The sequence below is a fragment of the Nelusetta ayraudi genome, unplaced genomic scaffold (genome assembly GCF_046127955.1).
Source record: "Nelusetta ayraudi isolate G7.1 ecotype Tasmania unplaced genomic scaffold, CSIRO-AGI_Nayr_v1 ptg000128l, whole genome shotgun sequence".
Lineage (NCBI taxonomy): Eukaryota > Metazoa > Chordata > Actinopteri > Tetraodontiformes > Monacanthidae > Nelusetta > Nelusetta ayraudi.
In genome coordinates, this window is record NW_027466178.1 from 547,755 (window position 1) to 570,126 (window position 22,372).

Here is a 22,372-nt window from a genome sequence, read left to right on the forward strand (position 1 = left end):
ACGCCTGCAACAACACCTTCAACAACGCCGAAAGCCATCAGAACTACTGTGGAGACAACAACAACTTCTGTGAAACCTACCACAAAATTAGGATCAGCGACAACAACTGTCGCACATATTACAACTAAAAAGGGCTCAACAACGACTACAGTCAAATCAACAACTGCTGTGACAACAACTGTTGTCGCGACAACGCCTGCAACAACAACTACAACCACACCGAAAGCCATCAGAACTACTTTGGAGACAACAACAACTTCTGTGAAACCCACGACCAAATTAGGATCAGCAACAACAACTGTCGCACAAATTACAACTAAAAAGGGCTCAACAACGACTACAGTCAAATCAACAACTGCTGCCACGACAACGCCTGCAACAACAACTACAACAACGCCGAAATCCATCAGAACTACTGTGGAGGCAACAACAACTTCTGTGAAACCTACTACAAAATTAGGATCAGCGACAACAACTGTCGCACAAATTACAACTAAAAAGGGCTCAACGACTACAGTCAAATCAACAACTGCTGTGACAACAACTGTTGTCGCGACAACGCCTGCAACAACAACTACAACCACACCGAAAGCCATCAGAACTACTGTGGAGACAACAACAACTTCTGTGAAACCCACGACCAAATTAGGATCAGCGACAACAACTGTCGCACAAATTACAACTAAAAAGGGCTCAACAACGACTACAGTCAAATCAACAACTGCTGTGACAACAACTGTTGTCGCGACAACGCCTGCAACAACAACTACAACCACACCGAAAGCCATCAGAACTACTTTGGAGACAACAACAACTTCTGTGAAACCCACGACCAAATTAGGATCAGCGACAACAACTGTCGCACAAATTACAACTAAAAAGGGCTCAACAACGACTACAGTCAAATCAACAACTGCTGTGACAACAACTGTTGTCGCGACAACGCCTGCAACAACAACTACAACCACACCGAAAGCCATCAGAACTACTTTGGAGACAACAACAACTTCTGTGAAACCCACGACCAAATTAGGATCAGCGACAACAACTGTCGCACAAATTACAACTAAAAAGGGCTCAACAACGACTACAGTCAAATCAACAACTGCTGTGACAACAACTGTTGCCGCGACAACGCCTGCAACAACAACTACAACCACACCGAAAACCATCAGAACTACTGTGGAGACAACAACAACTTCTGTGAAACCCACGACCAAATTAGGTTCAGCGACAACAACTGTCGCACAAATTACAACTAAAAAGGGCTCAACAACGACTACAGTCAAATCAACAACTGCTGCCACGACAACGCCTGCAACAACAACTACAACAACGCCGAAAGCCATCAGAACTACTGTGGAGGCAACAACAACTTCTGTGAAACCTACTACAAAATTAGGATCAGCGACAACAACTGTCGCACAAATTACAACTAAAAAGGGCTCAACGACTACAGTCAAATCAACAACTGCTGTGACAACAACTGTTGTCGCGACAACGCCTTCAACAACAACTACAACCACACCGAAAGCCATCAGAACTACTGTGGAGACAACAACAACTTCTGTGAAACCCACGACCAAATTAGGATCAGCGACAACAACTGTCGCACAAATTACAACTAAAAAGGGCTCAACAACGACTACAGTCAAATCAACAACTGCTGCCACGACAACGCCTGCAACAACAACTACAACAACGCCGAAAGCCATCAGAACTACTGTGGAGGCAACAACAACTTCTGTGAAACCTACTACAAAATTAGGATCAGCGACAACAACTGTCGCACAAATTACAACTAAAAAGGGCTCAACAACGACTACAGTCAAATCAACAACTGCTGTGACAACAACTGTTGTCGCGACAACGCCTGCAACAACAACTACAACCACACCGAAAGCCATCAGAACTACTTTGGAGACAACAACAACTTCTGTGAAACCCACGACCAAATTAGGATCAGCGACAACAACTGTCGCACAAATTACAACTAAAAAGGGCTCAACAATGACTACAGTCAAATCAACAACTGCTGTGACAACAACTGTTGCCGCGACAACGCCTGCAACAACAACTACAACCACACCGAAAGCCATCAGAACTACTGTGGAGACAACAACAACTTCTGTGAAACGCACGACCAAATTAGGTTCAGCGACAACAACTGTCGCACAAATTACAACTAAAAAGGGCTCAACAACGACTACAGTCAAATCAACAACTGCTGCCACGACAACGCCTGCAACAACAACTACAACCACACCGAAAGCCATCAGAACTACTTTGGAGACAACAACAACTTCTGTGAAACCTACTACAAAATTAGGATCAGCGACAACAACTGTCGCACAAATTACAACTAAAAAGGGCTCAACAACGACTACAGTCAAATCAACAACTGCTGTGACAACAACTGTTGCCGCGACAACGCCTGCAACAACAACTACAACCACACCGAAAGCCATCAGAACTACTGTGGAGACAACAACAACTTCTGTGAAACCCACGACCAAATTAGGTTCAGCGACAACAACTGTCGCACAAATTACAACTAAAAAGGGCTCAACAACGACTACAGTCAAATCAACAACTGCTGCCACGACAACGCCTGCAACAACAACTACAACAACGCCGAAAGCCATCAGAACTACTGTGGAGGCAACAACAACTTCTGTGAAACCTACTACAAAATTAGGATCAGCGACAACAACTGTCGCACAAATTACAACTAAAAAGGGCTCAACAACGACTACAGTCAAATCAACAACTGCTGTGACAACAACTGTTGTCGCGACAACGCCTGCAACAACAACTACAACCACACCGAAAGCCATCAGAACTACTTTGGAGACAACAACAACTTCTGTGAAACCCACGACCAAATTAGGATCAGCGACAACAACTGTCGCACAAATTACAACTAAAAAGGGCTCAACAATGACTACAGTCAAATCAACAACTGCTGTGACAACAACTGTTGCCGCGACAACGCCTGCAACAACAACTACAACCACACCGAAAGCCATCAGAACTACTGTGGAGACAACAACAACTTCTGTGAAACCCACGACCAAATTAGGTTCAGTGACAACAACTGTCGCACAAATTACAACTAAAAAGGGCTCAACAACGACTACAGTCAAATCAACAACTGCTGCCCCGACAACGCCTGCAACAACAACTACAACAACGCCGAAAGCCATCAGAACTACTGTGGAGGCAACAACAACTTCTGTGAAACCTACTACAAAATTAGGATCAGCGACAACAACTGTCGCACAAATTACAACTAAAAAGGGCTCAACGACTACAGTCAAATCAACAACTGCTGTGACAACAACTGTTGTCGCGACAACGCCTTCAACAACAACTACAACCACACCGAAAGCCATCAGAACTACTGTGGAGACAACAACAACTTCTGTGAAACCCACGACCAAGTTAGGATCAGCGACAACAACTGTCGCACAAATTACAACTAAAAAGGGCTCAACAACGACTACAGTCAAATCAACAACTGCTGCCACGACAACGCCTGCAACAACAACTACAACAACGCCGAAAGCCATCAGAACTACTGTGGAGGCAACAACAACTTCTGTGAAACCTACTACAAAATTAGGATCAGCGACAACAACTGTCGCACAAATTACAACTAAAAAGGGCTCAACGACTACAGTCAAATCAACAACTGCTGTGACAACAACTGTTGTCGCGACAACGCCTGCAACAACAACTACAACCACACCGAAAGCCATCAGAACTACTGTGGAGACAACAACAACTTCTGTGAAACCCACGACCAAATTAGGATCAGCGACAACAACTGTCGCACAAATTACAACTAAAAAGGGCTCAACAACGACTACAGTCAAATCAACAACTGCTGCCACGACAACGCCTGCAACAACAACTACAACAACGCCGAAAGCCATCAGAACTACTGTGGAGGCAACAACAACTTCTGTGAAACCTACTACAAAATTAGGATCAGCGACAACAACTGTCGCACAAATTACAACTAAAAAGGGCTCAACAACGACTACAGTCAAATCAACAACTGCTGTGACAACAACTGTTGTCGCGACAACGCCTGCAACAACAACTACAACCACACCGAAAGCCATCAGAACTACTGTGGAGACAACAACAACTTCTGTGAAACCCACGACCAAATTAGGTTCAGCGACAACAACTGTCGCACAAATTACAACTAAAAAGGGCTCAACAACGACTACAGTCAAATCAACAACTGCTGCCACGACAACGCCTGCAACAACAACTACAACAACGCCGAAAGCCATCAGAACTACTGTGGAGGCAACAACAACTTCTGTGAAACCTACTACAAAATTAGGATCAGCGACAACAACTGTCGCACAAATTACAACTAAAAAGGGCTCAACAACGACTACAGTCAAATCAACAACTGCTGCCACGACAACGCCTGCAACAACAACTACAACAACGCCGAAAGCCATCAGAACTACTGTGGAGGCAACAACAACTTCTGTGAAACCTACTACAAAATTAGGATCAGCGACAACAACTGTCGCACAAATTACAACTAAAAAGGGCTCAACGACTACAGTCAAATCAACAACTGCTGTGACAACAACTGTTGTCGCGACAACGCCTGCAACAACAACTACAACCACACCGAAAGCCATCAGAACTACTGTGGAGACAACAACAACTTCTGTGAAACCCACGACCAAATTAGGATCAGCGACAACAACTGTCGCACAAATTACAACTAAAAAGGGCTCAACAACGACTACAGTCAAATCAACAACTGCTGTGACAACAACTGTTGTCGCGACAACGCCTGCAACAACAACTACAACCACACCGAAAGCCATCAGAACTACTTTGGAGACAACAACAACTTCTGTGAAACCCACGACCAAATTAGGATCAGCGACAACAACTGTCGCACAAATTACAACTAAAAAGGGCTCAACAACGACTACAGTCAAATCAACAACTGCTGTGACAACAACTGTTGTCGCGACAACGCCTGCAACAACAACTACAACCACACCGAAAGCCATCAGAACTACTTTGGAGACAACAACAACTTCTGTGAAACCCACGACCAAATTAGGATCAGCGACAACAACTGTCGCACAAATTACAACTAAAAAGGGCTCAACAACGACTACAGTCAAATCAACAACTGCTGTGACAACAACTGTTGCCGCGACAACGCCTGCAACAACAACTACAACCACACCGAAAGCCATCAGAACTACTGTGGAGACAACAACAACTTCTGTGAAACCCACGACCAAATTAGGTTCAGCGACAACAACTGTCGCACAAATTACAACTAAAAAGGGCTCAACAACGACTACAGTCAAATCAACAACTGCTGCCACGACAACGCCTGCAACAACAACTACAACAACGCCGAAAGCCATCAGAACTACTGTGGAGGCAACAACAACTTCTGTGAAACCTACTACAAAATTAGGATCAGCGACAACAACTGTCGCACAAATTACAACTAAAAAGGGCTCAACGACTACAGTCAAATCAACAACTGCTGTGACAACAACTGTTGTCGCGACAACGCCTTCAACAACAACTACAACCACACCGAAAGCCATCAGAACTACTGTGGAGACAACAACAACTTCTGTGAAACCCACGACCAAATTAGGATCAGCGACAACAACTGTCGCACAAATTACAACTAAAAAGGGCTCAACAACGACTACAGTCAAATCAACAACTGCTGCCACGACAACGCCTGCAACAACAACTACAACAACGCCGAAAGCCATCAGAACTACTGTGGAGGCAACAACAACTTCTGTGAAACCTACTACAAAATTAGGTTCAGCGACAACAACTGTCGCACAAATTACAACTAAAAAGGGCTCAACAACGACTACAGTCAAATCAACAACTGCTGTGACAACAACTGTTGTCGCGACAACGCCTGCAACAACAACTACAACCACACCGAAAGCCATCAGAACTACTTTGGAGACAACAACAACTTCTGTGAAACCCACGACCAAATTAGGATCAGCGACAACAACTGTCGCACAAATTACAACTAAAAAGGGCTCAACAATGACTACAGTCAAATCAACAACTGCTGTGACAACAACTGTTGCCGCGACAACGCCTGCAACAACAACTACAACCACACCGAAAGCCATCAGAACTACTGTGGAGACAACAACAACTTCTGTGAAACCCACGACCAAATTAGGTTCAGCGACAACAACTGTCGCACAAATTACAACTAAAAAGGGCTCAACAACGACTACAGTCAAATCAACAACTGCTGCCACGACAACGCCTGCAACAACAACTACAACAACGCCGAAAGCCATCAGAACTACTGTGGAGGCAACAACAACTTCTGTGAAACCTACTACAAAATTAGGATCAGCGACAACAACTGTCGCACAAATTACAACTAAAAAGGGCTCAACAAAGACTACAGTCAAATCAACAACTGCTGTGACAACAACTGTTGTCGTGACAACGCCTGCAACAACAACTACAACCACACCGAAAGCCATCAGAACTACTTTGGAGACAACAACAACTTCTGTGAAACCCACGACCAAATTAGGATCAGCGACAACAACTGTCGCACAAATTACAACTAAAAAGGGCTCAACAACGACTACAGTCAAATCAACAACTGCTGTGACAACAACTGTTGCCGCGACAACGCCTGCAACAACAACTACAACCACACCGAAAGCCATCAGAACTACTGTGGAGACAACAACAACTTCTGTGAAACCCACGACCAAATTAGGTTCAGCGACAACAACTGTCGCACAAATTACAACTAAAAAGGGCTCAACAACGACTACAGTCAAATCAACAACTGCTGCCACGACAACGCCTGCAACAACAACTACAACAACGCCGAAAGCCATCAGAACTACTGTGGAGGCAACAACAACTTCTGTGAAACCTACTACAAAATTAGGATCAGCGACAACAACTGTCGCACAAATTACAACTAAAAAGGGCTCAACAACGACTACAGTCAAATCAACAACTGCTGTGACAACAACTGTTGTCGCGACAACGCCTGCAACAACAACTACAACCACACCGAAAGCCATCAGAACTACTTTGGAGACAACAACAACTTCTGTGAAACCCACGACCAAATTAGGATCAGCGACAACAACTGTCGCACAAATTACAACTAAAAAGGGCTCAACAATGACTACAGTCAAATCAACAACTGCTGTGACAACAACTGTTGCCGCGACAACGCCTGCAACAACAACTACAACCACACCGAAAGCCATCAGAACTACTGTGGAGACAACAACAACTTCTGTGAAACCCACGACCAAATTAGGTTCAGTGACAACAACTGTCGCACAAATTACAACTAAAAAGGGCTCAACAACGACTACAGTCAAATCAACAACTGCTGCCACGACAACGCCTGCAACAACAACTACAACAACGCCGAAAGCCATCAGAACTACTGTGGAGGCAACAACAACTTCTGTGAAACCTACTACAAAATTAAGATCAGCGACAACAACTGTCGCACAAATTACAACTAAAAAGGGCTCAACGACTACAGTCAAATCAACAACTGCTGTGACAACAACTGTTGTCGCGACAACGCCTTCAACAACAACTACAACCACACCGAAAGCCATCAGAACTACTGTGGAGACAACAACAACTTCTGTGAAACCCACGACCAAGTTAGGATCAGCGACAACAACTGTCGCACAAATTACAACTAAAAAGGGCTCAACAACGACTACAGTCAAATCAACAACTGCTGCCACGACAACGCCTGCAACAACAACTACAACAACGCCGAAAGCCATCAGAACTACTGTGGAGGCAACAACAACTTCTGTGAAACCTACTACAAAATTAGGATCAGCGACAACAACTGTCGCACAAATTACAACTAAAAAGGGCTCAACGACTACAGTCAAATCAACAACTGCTGTGACAACAACTGTTGTCGCGACAACGCCTGCAACAACAACTACAACCACACCGAAAGCCATCAGAACTACTGTGGAGACAACAACAACTTCTGTGAAACCCACGACCAAATTAGGATCAGCGACAACAACTGTCGCACAAATTACAACTAAAAAGGGCTCAACAACGACTACAGTCAAATCAACAACTGCTGCCACGACAACGCCTGCAACAACAACTACAACAACGCCGAAAGCCATCAGAACTACTGTGGAGGCAACAACAACTTCTGTGAAACCTACTACAAAATTAGGATCAGCGACAACAACTGTCGCACAAATTACAACTAAAAAGGGCTCAACAACGACTACAGTCAAATCAACAACTGCTGTGACAACAACTGTTGTCGCGACAACGCCTGCAACAACAACTACAACCACACTGAAAGCCATCAGAACTACTGTGGAGACAACAACAACTTCTGTGAAACCCACGACCAAATTAGGTTCAGCGACAACAACTGTCGCACAAATTACAACTAAAAAGGGCTCAACAACGACTACAGTCAAATCAACAACTGCTGCCACGACAACGCCTGCAACAACAACTACAACAACGCCGAAAGCCATCAGAACTACTGTGGAGGCAACAACAACTTCTGTGAAACCCACGACCAAATTAGGATCAGCGACAACAACTGTCGCACAAATTACAACTAAAAAGGGCTCAACAACGACTACAGTCAAATCAACAACTGCTGTGACAACAACTGTTGTCGCGACAACGCCTGCAACAACAACTACAACCACACCGAAAGCCATCAGAACTACTTTGGAGACAACAACAACTTCTGTGAAACCCACGACCAAATTAGGATCAGCGACAACAACTGTCGCACAAATTACAACTAAAAAGGGCTCAACAACGACTACAGTCAAATCAACAACTGCTGTGACAACAACTGTTGCCGCGACAACGCCTGCAACAACAACTACAACCACACCGAAAACCATCAGAACTACTGTGGAGACAACAACAACTTCTGTGAAACCCACGACCAAATTAGGTTCAGCGACAACAACTGTCGCACAAATTACAACTAAAAAGGGCTCAACAACGACTACAGTCAAATCAACAACTGCTGCCACGACAACGCCTGCAACAACAACTACAACAACGCCGAAAGCCATCAGAACTACTGTGGAGGCAACAACAACTTCTGTGAAACCTACTACAAAATTAGGATCAGCGACAACAACTGTCGCACAAATTACAACTAAAAAGGGCTCAACGACTACAGTCAAATCAACAACTGCTGTGACAACAACTGTTGTCGCGACAACGCCTTCAACAACAACTACAACCACACCGAAAGCCATCAGAACTACTGTGGAGACAACAACAACTTCTGTGAAACCCACGACCAAATTAGGATCAGCGACAACAACTGTCGCACAAATTACAACTAAAAAGGGCTCAACAACGACTACAGTCAAATCAACAACTGCTGCCACGACAACGCCTGCAACAACAACTACAACAACGCCGAAAGCCATCAGAACTACTGTGGAGGCAACAACAACTTCTGTGAAACCTACTACAAAATTAGGATCAGCGACAACAACTGTCGCACAAATTACAACTAAAAAGGGCTCAACAACGACTACAGTCAAATCAACAACTGCTGTGACAACAACTGTTGTCGCGACAACGCCTGCAACAACAACTACAACCACACCGAAAGCCATCAGAACTACTTTGGAGACAACAACAACTTCTGTGAAACCCACGACCAAATTAGGATCAGCGACAACAACTGTCGCACAAATTACAACTAAAAAGGGCTCAACAACGACTACAGTCAAATCAACAACTGCTGTGACAACAACTGTTGTCGCGACAACGCCTGCAACAACAACTACAACCACACCGAAAGCCATCAGAACTACTTTGGAGACAACAACAACTTCTGTGAAACCCACGACCAAATTAGGATCAGCGACAACAACTGTCGCACAAATTACAACTAAAAAGGGCTCAACAATGACTACAGTCAAATCAACAACTGCTGTGACAACAACTGTTGCCGCGACAACGCCTGCAACAACAACTACAACCACACCGAAAGCCATCAGAACTACTGTGGAGACAACAACAACTTCTGTGAAACCCACGACCAAATTAGGTTCAGTGACAACAACTGTCTCACAAATTACAACTAAAAAGGGCTCAACAACGACTACAGTCAAATCAACAACTGCTGCCACGACAACGCCTGCAACAACAACTACAACAACGCCGAAAGCCATCAGAACTACTGTGGAGGCAACAACAACTTCTGTGAAACCTACTACAAAATTAAGATCAGCGACAACAACTGTCGCACAAATTACAACTAAAAAGGGCTCAACGACTACAGTCAAATCAACAACTGCTGTGACAACAACTGTTGTCGCGACAACGCCTTCAACAACAACTACAACCACACCGAAAGCCATCAGAACTACTGTGGAGACAACAACAACTTCTGTGAAACCCACGACCAAGTTAGGATCAGCGACAACAACTGTCGCACAAATTACAACTAAAAAGGGCTCAACAACGACTACAGTCAAATCAACAACTGCTGCCACGACAACGCCTGCAACAACAACTACAACAACGCCGAAAGCCATCAGAACTACTGTGGAGGCAACAACAACTTCTGTGAAACCTACTACAAAATTAGGATCAGCGACAACAACTGTCGCACAAATTACAACTAAAAAGGGCTCAACGACTACAGTCAAATCAACAACTGCTGTGACAACAACTGTTGTCGCGACAACGCCTGCAACAACAACTACAACCACACCGAAAGCCATCAGAACTACTGTGGAGACAACAACAACTTCTGTGAAACCCACGACCAAATTAGGATCAGCGACAACAACTGTCGCACAAATTACAACTAAAAAGGGCTCAACAACGACTACAGTCAAATCAACAACTGCTGCCACGACAACGCCTGCAACAACAACTACAACAACGCCGAAAGCCATCAGAACTACTGTGGAGGCAACAACAACTTCTGTGAAACCTACTACAAAATTAGGATCAGCGACAACAACTGTCGCACAAATTACAACTAAAAAGGGCTCAACAACGACTACAGTCAAATCAACAACTGCTGCCACGACAACGCCTGCTACAACAACTACAACAACGCCGAAAGCCATCAGAACTACTGTGGAGACAACAACAACTTCTGTGAAACCCACGACCAAATTAGGTTCAGCGACAACAACTGTCGCACAAATTACAACTAAAAAGGGCTCAACAACGACTACAGTCAAATCAACAACTGCTGCCACGACAACGCCTGCAACAACAACTACAACAACGCCGAAAGCCATCAGAACTACTGTGGAGGCAACAACAACTTCTGTGAAACCTACTACAAAATTAGGATCAGCGACAACAACTGTCGCACAAATTACAACTAAAAAGGGCTCAACGACTACAGTCAAATCAACAACTGCTGTGACAACAACTGTTGTCGCGACAACGCCTTCAACAACAACTACAACCACACCGAAAGCCATCAGAACTACTGTGGAGACAACAACAACTTCTGTGAAACCCACGACCAAATTAGGATCAGCGACAACAACTGTCGCACAAATTACAACTAAAAAGGGCTCAACAACGACTACAGTCAAATCAACAACTGCTGCCACGACAACGCCTGCAACAACAACTACAACAACGCCGAAATCCATCAGAACTACTGTGGAGGCAACAACAACTTCTGTGAAACCTACTACAAAATTAGGATCAGCGACAACAACTGTCGCACAAATTACAACTAAAAAGGGCTCAACAACAACTACAGTCAAATCAACAACTGCTGTGACAACAACTGTTGCCGCGACAACGCCTGCAACAACAACTACAACCACACCAAAAGCCATCAGAACTACTGTGGAGACAACAACAACTTCTGTGAAACCCACGACCAAATTAGGATCAGCGACAACTGTCGCACAAATTACAACTAAAAAGGGCTCAACAACGACTACAGTCAAATCAACAACTGCTGCCACGACAACGCCTGCAACAACAACTACAACAACGCCGAAAGCCATCAGAACTACTGTGGAGGCAACAACAACTTCTGTGAAACCTACTACAAAATTAGGATCAGCGACAACAACTGTCGCACAAATTACAACTAAAAAGGGCTCAACGACTACAGTCAAATCAACAACTGCTGTGACAACAACTGTTGTCGCGACAACGCCTTCAACAACAACTACAACCACACCGAAAGCCATCAGAACTACTGTGGAGACAACAACAACTTCTGTGAAACCCACGACCAAATTAGGATCAGCGACAACAACTGTCGCACAAATTACAACTAAAAAGGGCTCAACAACGACTACAGTCAAATCAACAACTGCTGCCACGACAACGCCTGCAACAACAACTACAACAACGCCGAAATCCATCAGAACTACTGTGGAGGCAACAACAACTTCTGTGAAACCTACTACAAAATTAGGATCAGCGACAACAACTGTCGCACAAATTACAACTAAAAAGGGCTCAACAACAACTACAGTCAAATCAACAACTGCTGTGACAACAACTGTTGCCGCGACAACGCCTGCAACAACAACTACAACCACACCAAAAGCCATCAGAACTACTGTGGAGACAACAACAACTTCTGTGAAACCCACGACCAAATTAGGATCAGCGACAACTGTCGCACAAATTACAACTAAAAAGGGCTCAACAACGACTACAGTCAAATCAACAACTGCTGCCACGACAACGCCTGCAACAACAACTACAACAACGCCGAAAGCCATCAGAACTACTGTGGAGGCAACAACAACTTCTGTGAAACCTACTACAAAATTAGGATCAGCGACAACAACTGTCGCACAAATTACAACTAAAAAGGGCTCAACGACTACAGTCAAATCAACAACTGCTGTGACAACAACTGTTGTCGCGACAACGCCTTCAACAACAACTACAACCACACCGAAAGCCATCAGAACTACTGTGGAGACAACAACAACTTCTGTGAAACCCACGACCAAGTTAGGATCAGCGACAACAACTGTCGCACAAATTACAACTAAAAAGGGCTCAACAACGACTACAGTCAAATCAACAACTGCTGCCACGACAACGCCTGCAACAACAACTACAACAACGCCGAAAGCCATCAGAACTACTGTGGAGGCAACAACAACTTCTGTGAAACCTACTACAAAATTAGGATCAGCGACAACAACTGTCGCACAAATTACAACTAAAAAGGGCTCAACGACTACAGTCAAATCAACAACTGCTGTGACAACAACTGTTGTCGCGACAACGCCTGCAACAACAACTACAACCACACCGAAAGCCATCAGAACTACTGTGGAGACAACAACAACTTCTGTGAAACCCACGACCAAATTAGGATCAGCGACAACAACTGTCGCACAAATTACAACTAAAAAGGGCTCAACAACGACTACAGTCAAATCAACAACTGCTGCCACGACAACGCCTGCAACAACAACTACAACAACGCCGAAAGCCATCAGAACTACTGTGGAGGCAACAACAACTTCTGTGAAACCTACTACAAAATTAGGATCAGCGACAACAACTGTCGCACAAATTACAACTAAAAAGGGCTCAACAACGACTACAGTCAAATCAACAACTGCTGTGACAACAACTGTTGTCGCGACAACGCCTGCAACAACAACTACAACCACACTGAAAGCCATCAGAACTACTGTGGAGACAACAACAACTTCTGTGAAACCCACGACCAAATTAGGTTCAGCGACAACAACTGTCGCACAAATTACAACTAAAAAGGGCTCAACAACGACTACAGTCAAATCAACAACTGCTGCCACGACAACGCCTGCAACAACAACTACAACAACGCCGAAAGCCATCAGAACTACTGTGGAGGCAACAACAACTTCTGTGAAACCTACTACAAAATTAGGATCAGCGACAACAACTGTCGCACAAATTACAACTAAAAAGGGCTCAACAACGACTACAGTCAAATCAACAACTGCTGCCACGACAACGCCTGCTACAACAACTACAACAACGCCGAAAGCCATCAGAACTACTGTGGAGGCAACAACAACTTCTGTGAAACCTACTACAAAATTAGGATCAGCGACAACAACTGTCGCACAAATTACAACTAAAAAGGGCTCAACAACGACTACAGTCAAATCAACAACTGCTGCCACGACAACGCCTGCAACAACAACTACAACAACGCCGAAAGCCATCAGAACTACTGTGGAGGCAACAACAACTTCTGTGAAACCTACTACAAAATTAGGATCAGCGACAACAACTGTCGCACAAATTACAACTAAAAAGGGCTCAACAACGACTACAGTCAAATCAACAACTGCTGCCACGACAACGCCTGCAACAACACCTTCAACAACGCCGAAAGCCATCAGAACTACTGTGGAGACAACAACAACTTCTGTGAAACCTACCACAAAATTAGGATCAGCGACAACAACTGTCGCACATATTACAACTAAAAAGGGCTCAACAACGACTACAGTCAAATCAACAACTGCTGTGACAACAACTGTTGTCGCGACAACGCCTGCAACAACAACTACAACCACACCGAAAGCCATCAGAACTACTTTGGAGACAACAACAACTTCTGTGAAACCCACGACCAAATTAGGATCAGCAACAACAACTGTCGCACAAATTACAACTAAAAAGGGCTCAACAACGACTACAGTCAAATCAACAACTGCTGCCACGACAACGCCTGCAACAACAACTACAACAACGCCGAAATCCATCAGAACTACTGTGGAGGCAACAACAACTTCTGTGAAACCTACTACAAAATTAGGATCAGCGACAACAACTGTCGCACAAATTACAACTAAAAAGGGCTCAACGACTACAGTCAAATCAACAACTGCTGTGACAACAACTGTTGTCGCGACAACGCCTGCAACAACAACTACAACCACACCGAAAGCCATCAGAACTACTTTGGAGACAACAACAACTTCTGTGAAACCCACGACCAAATTAGGATCAGCGACAACAACTGTCGCACAAATTACAACTAAAAAGGGCTCAACAACGACTACAGTCAAATCAACAACTGCTGTGACAACAACTGTTGCCGCGACAACGCCTGCAACAAAAACTACAACCACACCGAAAGCCATCAGAACTACTGTGGAGACAACAACAACTTCTGTGAAACCCACGACCAAATTAGGTTCAGCGACAACAACTGTCGCACAAATTACAACTAAAAAGGGCTCAACAACGACTACAGTCAAATCAACAACTGCTGCCACGACAACGCCTGCAACAACAACTACAACAACGCCGAAAGCCATCAGAACTACTGTGGAGGCAACAACAACTTCTGTGAAACCTACTACAAAATTAGGATCAGCGACAACAACTGTCGCACAAATTACAACTAAAAAGGGCTCAACGACTACAGTCAAATCAACAACTGCTGTGACAACAACTGTTGTCGCGACAACGCCTTCAACAACAACTACAACCACACCGAAAGCCATCAGAACTACTGTGGAGACAACAACAACTTCTGTGAAACCCACGACCAAATTAGGATCAGCGACAACAACTGTCGCACAAATTACAACTAAAAAGGGCTCAACAACGACTACAGTCAAATCAACAACTGCTGCCACGACAACGCCTGCAACAACAACTACAACAACGCCGAAATCCATCAGAACTACTGTGGAGGCAACAACAACTTCTGTGAAACCTACTACAAAATTAGGATCAGCGACAACAACTGTCGCACAAATTACAACTAAAAAGGGCTCAACGACTACAGTCAAATCAACAACTGCTGTGACAACAACTGTTGTCGCGACAACGCCTGCAACAACAACTACAACCACACCGAAAGCCATCAGAACTACTGTGGAGACAACAACAACTTCTGTGAAACCCACGACCAAATTAGGATCAGCGACAACAACTGTCGCACAAATTACAACTAAAAAGGGCTCAACAACGACTACAGTCAAATCAACAACTGCTGTGACAACAACTGTTGTCGCGACAACGCCTGCAACAACAACTACAACCACACCGAAAGCCATCAGAACTACTGTGGAGACAACAACAACTTCTGTGAAACCCACGACCAAATTAGGATCAGCGACAACAACTGTCGCACAAATTACAACTAAAAAGGGCTCAACAACGACTACAGTCAAATCAACAACTGCTGCCACGACAACGCCTGCAACAACAACTACAACAACGCCGAAAGCCATCAGAACTACTGTGGAGGCAACAACAACTTCTGTGAAACCTACTACAAAATTAGGATCAGTGACAACAACTGTCGCACAAATTACAACTAAAAAGGGCTCAACAACGACTACAGTCAAATCAACAACTGCTGCCACGACAACGCCTGCAACAACAACTACAACAACGCCGAAATCCATCAGAACTACTGTGGAGGCAACAACAACTTCTGTGAAACCTACTACAAAATTAGGATCAGCGACAACAACTGTCGCACAAATTACAACTAAAAAGGGCTCAACGACTACAGTCAAATCAACAACTGCTGTGACAACAACTGTTGTCGCGACAACGCCTGCAACAACAACTACAACCACACCGAAAGCCATCAGAACTACTTTGGAGACAACAACAACTTCTGTGAAACCCACGACCAAATTAGGATCAGCGACAACAACTGTCGCACAAATTACAACTAAAAAGGGCTCAACAACGACTACAGTCAAATCAACAACTGCTGTGACAACAACTGTTGTCGCGACAACGCCTGCAACAACAACTACAACCACACCGAAAGCCATCAGAACTACTTTGGAGACAACAACAACTTCTGTGAAACCCACGACCAAATTAGGATCAGCGACAACAACTGTCGCACAAATTACAACTAAAAAGGGCTCAACAACGACTACAGTCAAATCAACAACTGCTGTGACAACAACTGTTGCCGCGACAACGCCTGCAACAAAAACTACAACCACACCGAAAGCCATCAGAACTACTGTGGAGACAACAACAACTTCTGTGAAACCCACGACCAAATTAGGTTCAGCGACAACAACTGTCGCACAAATTACAACTAAAAAGGGCTCAACAACGACTACAGTCAAATCAACAACTGCTGCCACGACAACGCCTGCAACAACAACTACAACAACGCCGAAAGCCATCAGAACTACTGTGGAGGCAACAACAACTTCTGTGAAACCTACTACAAAATTAGGATCAGCGACAACAACTGTCGCACAAATTACAACTAAAAAGGGCTCAACGACTACAGTCAAATCAACAACTGCTGTGACAACAACTGTTGTCGCGACAACGCCTGCAACAACAACTACAACCACACCGAAAGCCATCAGAACTACTGTGGAGACAACAACAACTTCTGTGAAACCCACGACCAAATTAGGATCAGCGACAACAACTGTCGCACAAATTACAACTAAAAAGGGCTCAACAACGACTACAGTCAAATCAACAACTGCTGCCACGACAACGCCTGCAACAACAACTACAACAACGCCGAAATCCATCAGAACTACTGTGGAGGCAACAACAACTTCTGTGAAACCTACTACAAAATTAGGATCAGCGACAACAACTGTCGCACAAATTACAACTAAAAAGGGCTCAACGACTACAGTCAAATCAACAACTGCTGTGACAACAACTGTTGTCGCGACAACGCCTGCAACAACAACTACAACCACACCGAAAGCCATCAGAACTACTGTGGAGACAACAACAACTTCTGTGAAACCCACGACCAAATTAGGATCAGCGACAACAACTGTCGCACAAATTACAACTAAAAAGGGCTCAACAACGACTACAGTCAAATCAACAACTGCTGTGACAACAACTGTTGTCGCGACAACGCCTGCAACAACAACTACAACCACACCGAAAGCCATCAGAACTACTGTGGAGACAACAACAACTTCTGTGAAACCCACGACCAAATTAGGATCAGCGACAACAACTGTCGCACAAATTACAACTAAAAAGGGCTCAACAACGACTACAGTCAAATCAACAACTGCTGCCACGACAACGCCTGCAACAACAACTACAACAACGCCGAAAGCCATCAGAACTACTGTGGAGGCAACAACAACTTCTGTGAAACCTACTACAAAATTAGGATCAGTGACAACAACTGTCGCACAAATTACAACTAAAAAGGGCTCAACAACGACTACAGTCAAATCAACAACTGCTGCCACGACAACGCCTGCAACAACACCTTCAACAACGCCGAAAGCCATCAGAACTACTATGGAGACAACAACAACTTCTGTGAAACCTACCACAAAATTAGGATCAGCGACAACAACTGTCGCACAAATTACAACTAAAAAGGGCTCAACAACGACTACAGTCAAATCAACAACTGCTGCCACGACAACGCCTGCAACAACAACTACAACAACGCCGAAAGCCATCAGAACTACTGTGGAGACAACAACAACTTCTGTGAAACCTACTACAAAATTAGGATCAGCGACAACAACTGTCACACATATTACAACTAAAAAGGGCTCAACAACGACTACAGTCAAATCAACAACTGCTGTGACAACAACTGTTGTCGCGACAACGCCTGCAACAACAACTACAACCACACCGAAAGCCATCAGAACTACTTTGGAGACAACAACAACTTCTGTGAAACCCACGACCAAATTAGGATCAGCGACAACAAATGTCGCACAAATTACAACTAAAAAGGGCTCAACAACGACTACAGTCAAATCAACAACTGCTGCCACGACAACGCCTGCAACAACAACTACAACAACGCCGAAATCCATCAGAACTACTGTGGAGGCAACAACAACTTCTGTGAAACCTACGACAAAATTAGGATCAGCGACAACAACTGTCGCACAAATTACAACTAAAAAGGGCTCAACAACGACTACAGTCAAATCAACAACTGCTGCCACGACAACGCCTGCAACAACAACTACAACAACGCCGAAAGCCATCAGAACTACTGTGGAGACAACAACAACTTCTGTGAAACCTACTACAAAATTAGGATCAGCGACAACAACTGTCGCACAAATTACAACTAAAAAGGGCTCAACAACGACTACAGTCAAATCAACAACTGCTGTGACAACAACTGTTGTCGCGACAACGCCTGCAACAACAACTACAACCACACCGAAAGCCATCAGAACTACTGTGGAGACAACAACAACTTCTGTGAAACCCACGACCAAATTAGGATCAGCGACAACAACTGTCGCACAAATTACAACTAAAAAGGGCTCAACAACGACTACAGTCAAATCAACAACTGCTGCCACGACAATGCCTGCAACAACAACTACAACAACGCCGAAAGCCATCAGAACTACTGTGGAGACAACAACAACTTCTGTGAAACCGACTACAAAATTAGGATCAGCGACCACAACTGTCGCACAAATTACAACTAAAAAGGGCTCAACAACGACTACAGTCAAATCAACAACTGCTGCCACGACAACGCCTGCAACAACAACTACAACAACGCCGAAAGCCATCAGAACTACTGTGGAGGCAACAACAACTTCTGTGAAACCTACTACAAAATTAGGATCAGCGACAACAACTGTCGCACAAATTACAACTAAAAAGGGCTCAACGACTACAGTCAAATCAACAACTGCTGTGACAACAACTGTTGTCGCGACAACGCCTGCAACAACAACTACAACCACACAGAAAGCCATCAGAACTACTGTGGAGACAACAACAACTTCTGTGAAACCCACGACCAAATTAGGATCAGCGACAACAACTGTCGCACAAATTACAACTAAAAAGGGCTCAACAACGACTACAGTCAAATCAACAACTGCTGCCACGACAACGCCTGCAACAACAACTACAACAACGCCGAAAGCCATCAGAACTACTGTGGAGGCAACAACAACTTCTGCAACAACAACTACAACGCCGAAAGCCATCAGAACTACTGTGGAGACAACAACAACTTCTGTGAAACCTACTACAAAATTAGGATCAGCGACAACAACTGTCGCACAAATTACAACTAAAAAGGGCTCAACAACGACTACAGTCAAATCAACAACTGCTGTGACAACAACTGTTGTCGCGACAACGCCTGCAACAACAACTACAACCACACCGAAAGCCATCAGAACTACTGTGGAGACAACAACAACTTCTGTGAAACCCACGACCAAATTAGGATCAGCGACAACAACTGTCGCACAAATTACAACTGAAAAGGGCTCAACAACGACTACAGTCAAATCAACAACTGCTGCCACGACAACGCCTGCAACAAAAACTACAACAACGCCGAAATCCATCAGAACTACTGTGGAGGCAACAACAACTTCTGTGAAACCTACTAGAAAATTAGGATCAGCGACAACAACTGTCGCACAAATTACAACTAAAAAGGGCTCAACGACTACAGTCAAATCAACAACTGCTGTGACAACAACTGTTGTCGCGACAACGCCTGCAACAACAAATACAACCACACCGAAAGCCATCAGAACTACTGTGGAGACAACAACAACTTCTGTGAAACCCACGACCAAATTAGGATCAGCGACAACAACTGTCGCACAAATTACAACTAAAAAGGGCTCAACAACGACTACAGTCAAATCAACAACTGCTGCCACGACAACGCCTGCAACAACAACTACAACAACGCCGAAAGCCATCAGAACTACAGTGGAGGCAACAACAACTTCTGTGAAACCTACTACAAAATTAGGATCAGCGACAACAACTGTCGCACAAATTACAACTAAAAAGGGCTCAACAACGACTACAGTCAAATCAACAACTGCTGCCACGACAACGCCTGCAACAACAACTACAACAACGCCGAAAGCCATCAGAACTACTGTGGAGGCAACAACAACTTCTGCAACAACAACTACAACGCCGAAAGCCATCAGAACTACTGTGGAGGCAACAACAACTTCTGTGAAACCTACTACAAAATTAGGATCAGCGACAACAACTGTCGCACAAATTACAACTAAAAAGGGCTCAACAACGACTACAGTCAAATCAACAACTGCTACCACGACAACGCCTGCAACAACAACTACAACAACGCCGAAAGCCATCAGAACTACTGTGGAGGCAACAACAACTTCTGTGAAACCTACTACAAAATTAGGATCAGCGACAACAACTGTCGCACAAATTACAACTAAAAAGGGCTCAACAACGACTACAGTCAAATCAACAACTGCTGTGACAACAACTGTTGTCGCGACAACGCCTGCAACAACAACTACAACAACGCCGAAAGCCATCAGAACTACTGTGGAGACAACAACAACTTCTGTGAAACCCACGACCAAATTAGGATCTGCGACAACAACTGTCGCACAAATTACAACTAAAAAGGGCTCAACAACGACTACAGTCAAATCAACAACTGCTGTGACAACAACTGTTGTCGCGACAACGCCTGCAACAACAACTACAACCACACAGAAAGCCATCAGAACTACTGTGGAGACAACAACAACATCTGTGAAACCCACGACCAAATTAGGATCAGCGACAACAACTGTCGCACAAATTACAACTAAAAAGGGCTCAACAACGACTACAGTCAAATCAACAACTGCTGCCACGACAACGCCTGCAACAACAACTACAACAACGCCGAAAGCCATCAGAACTACTGTGGAGGCAACAACAACTTCTGCAACAACAACTACAACGCCGAAAGCCATCAGAACTACTGTGGAGGCAACAACAACTTCTGTGAAACCTACTACAAAATTAGGATCAGCGACAACAACTGTCGCACAAATTACAACTAAAAAGGGCTCAACAACGACTACAGTCAAATCAACAACTGCTACCATGACAACGCCTGCAACAACAACTACAACAACGCCGAAAGCCATCAGAACTACTGTGGAGGCAACAACAACTTCTGTGAAACCTACTACAAAATTAGGATCAGCGACAACAACTGTCGCACAAATTACAACTAAAAAGGGCTCAACAACGACTACAGTCAAATCAACAACTGCTGTGACAACAACTGTTGTCGCGACAACGCCTGCAACAACAACTACAACCACACCGAAAGCCATCAGAACTACTTTGGAGACAACAACAACTTCTGTGAAACCCACGACCAAATTAGGATCTGCGACAACAACTGTCGCACAAATTACAACTAAAAAGGGCTCAACAACGACTACAGTCAAATCAACAACTGCTGCCACGACAACGCCTGCAACAACAACTACAACAACGCCGAAAGCCATCAGAACTACTGTGGAGGCAACAACAACTTCTGCAACAACAACTA

The 22,372-nt window shown here is 44.3% G+C and overlaps 1 protein-coding gene across 1 annotated transcript in view; it reads left to right on the forward strand.

Moving 5' to 3' along the window:
- The window catches only part of LOC142904464 (uncharacterized), a 106,010-nt gene that overhangs the window by 67,659 nt on the left and 15,979 nt on the right, over nucleotides 1–22,372 (forward strand). Inside the window, exons 3-5 of the mRNA XM_076050570.1 lie at nucleotides 11,035–11,088; nucleotides 16,336–16,386; nucleotides 20,857–20,928. Coding sequence (XP_075906685.1) covers nucleotides 11,035–11,088; nucleotides 16,336–16,386; nucleotides 20,857–20,928 — 177 coding nt within the window. The remainder of the gene's footprint in view (nucleotides 1–11,034; nucleotides 11,089–16,335; nucleotides 16,387–20,856; nucleotides 20,929–22,372) is intronic.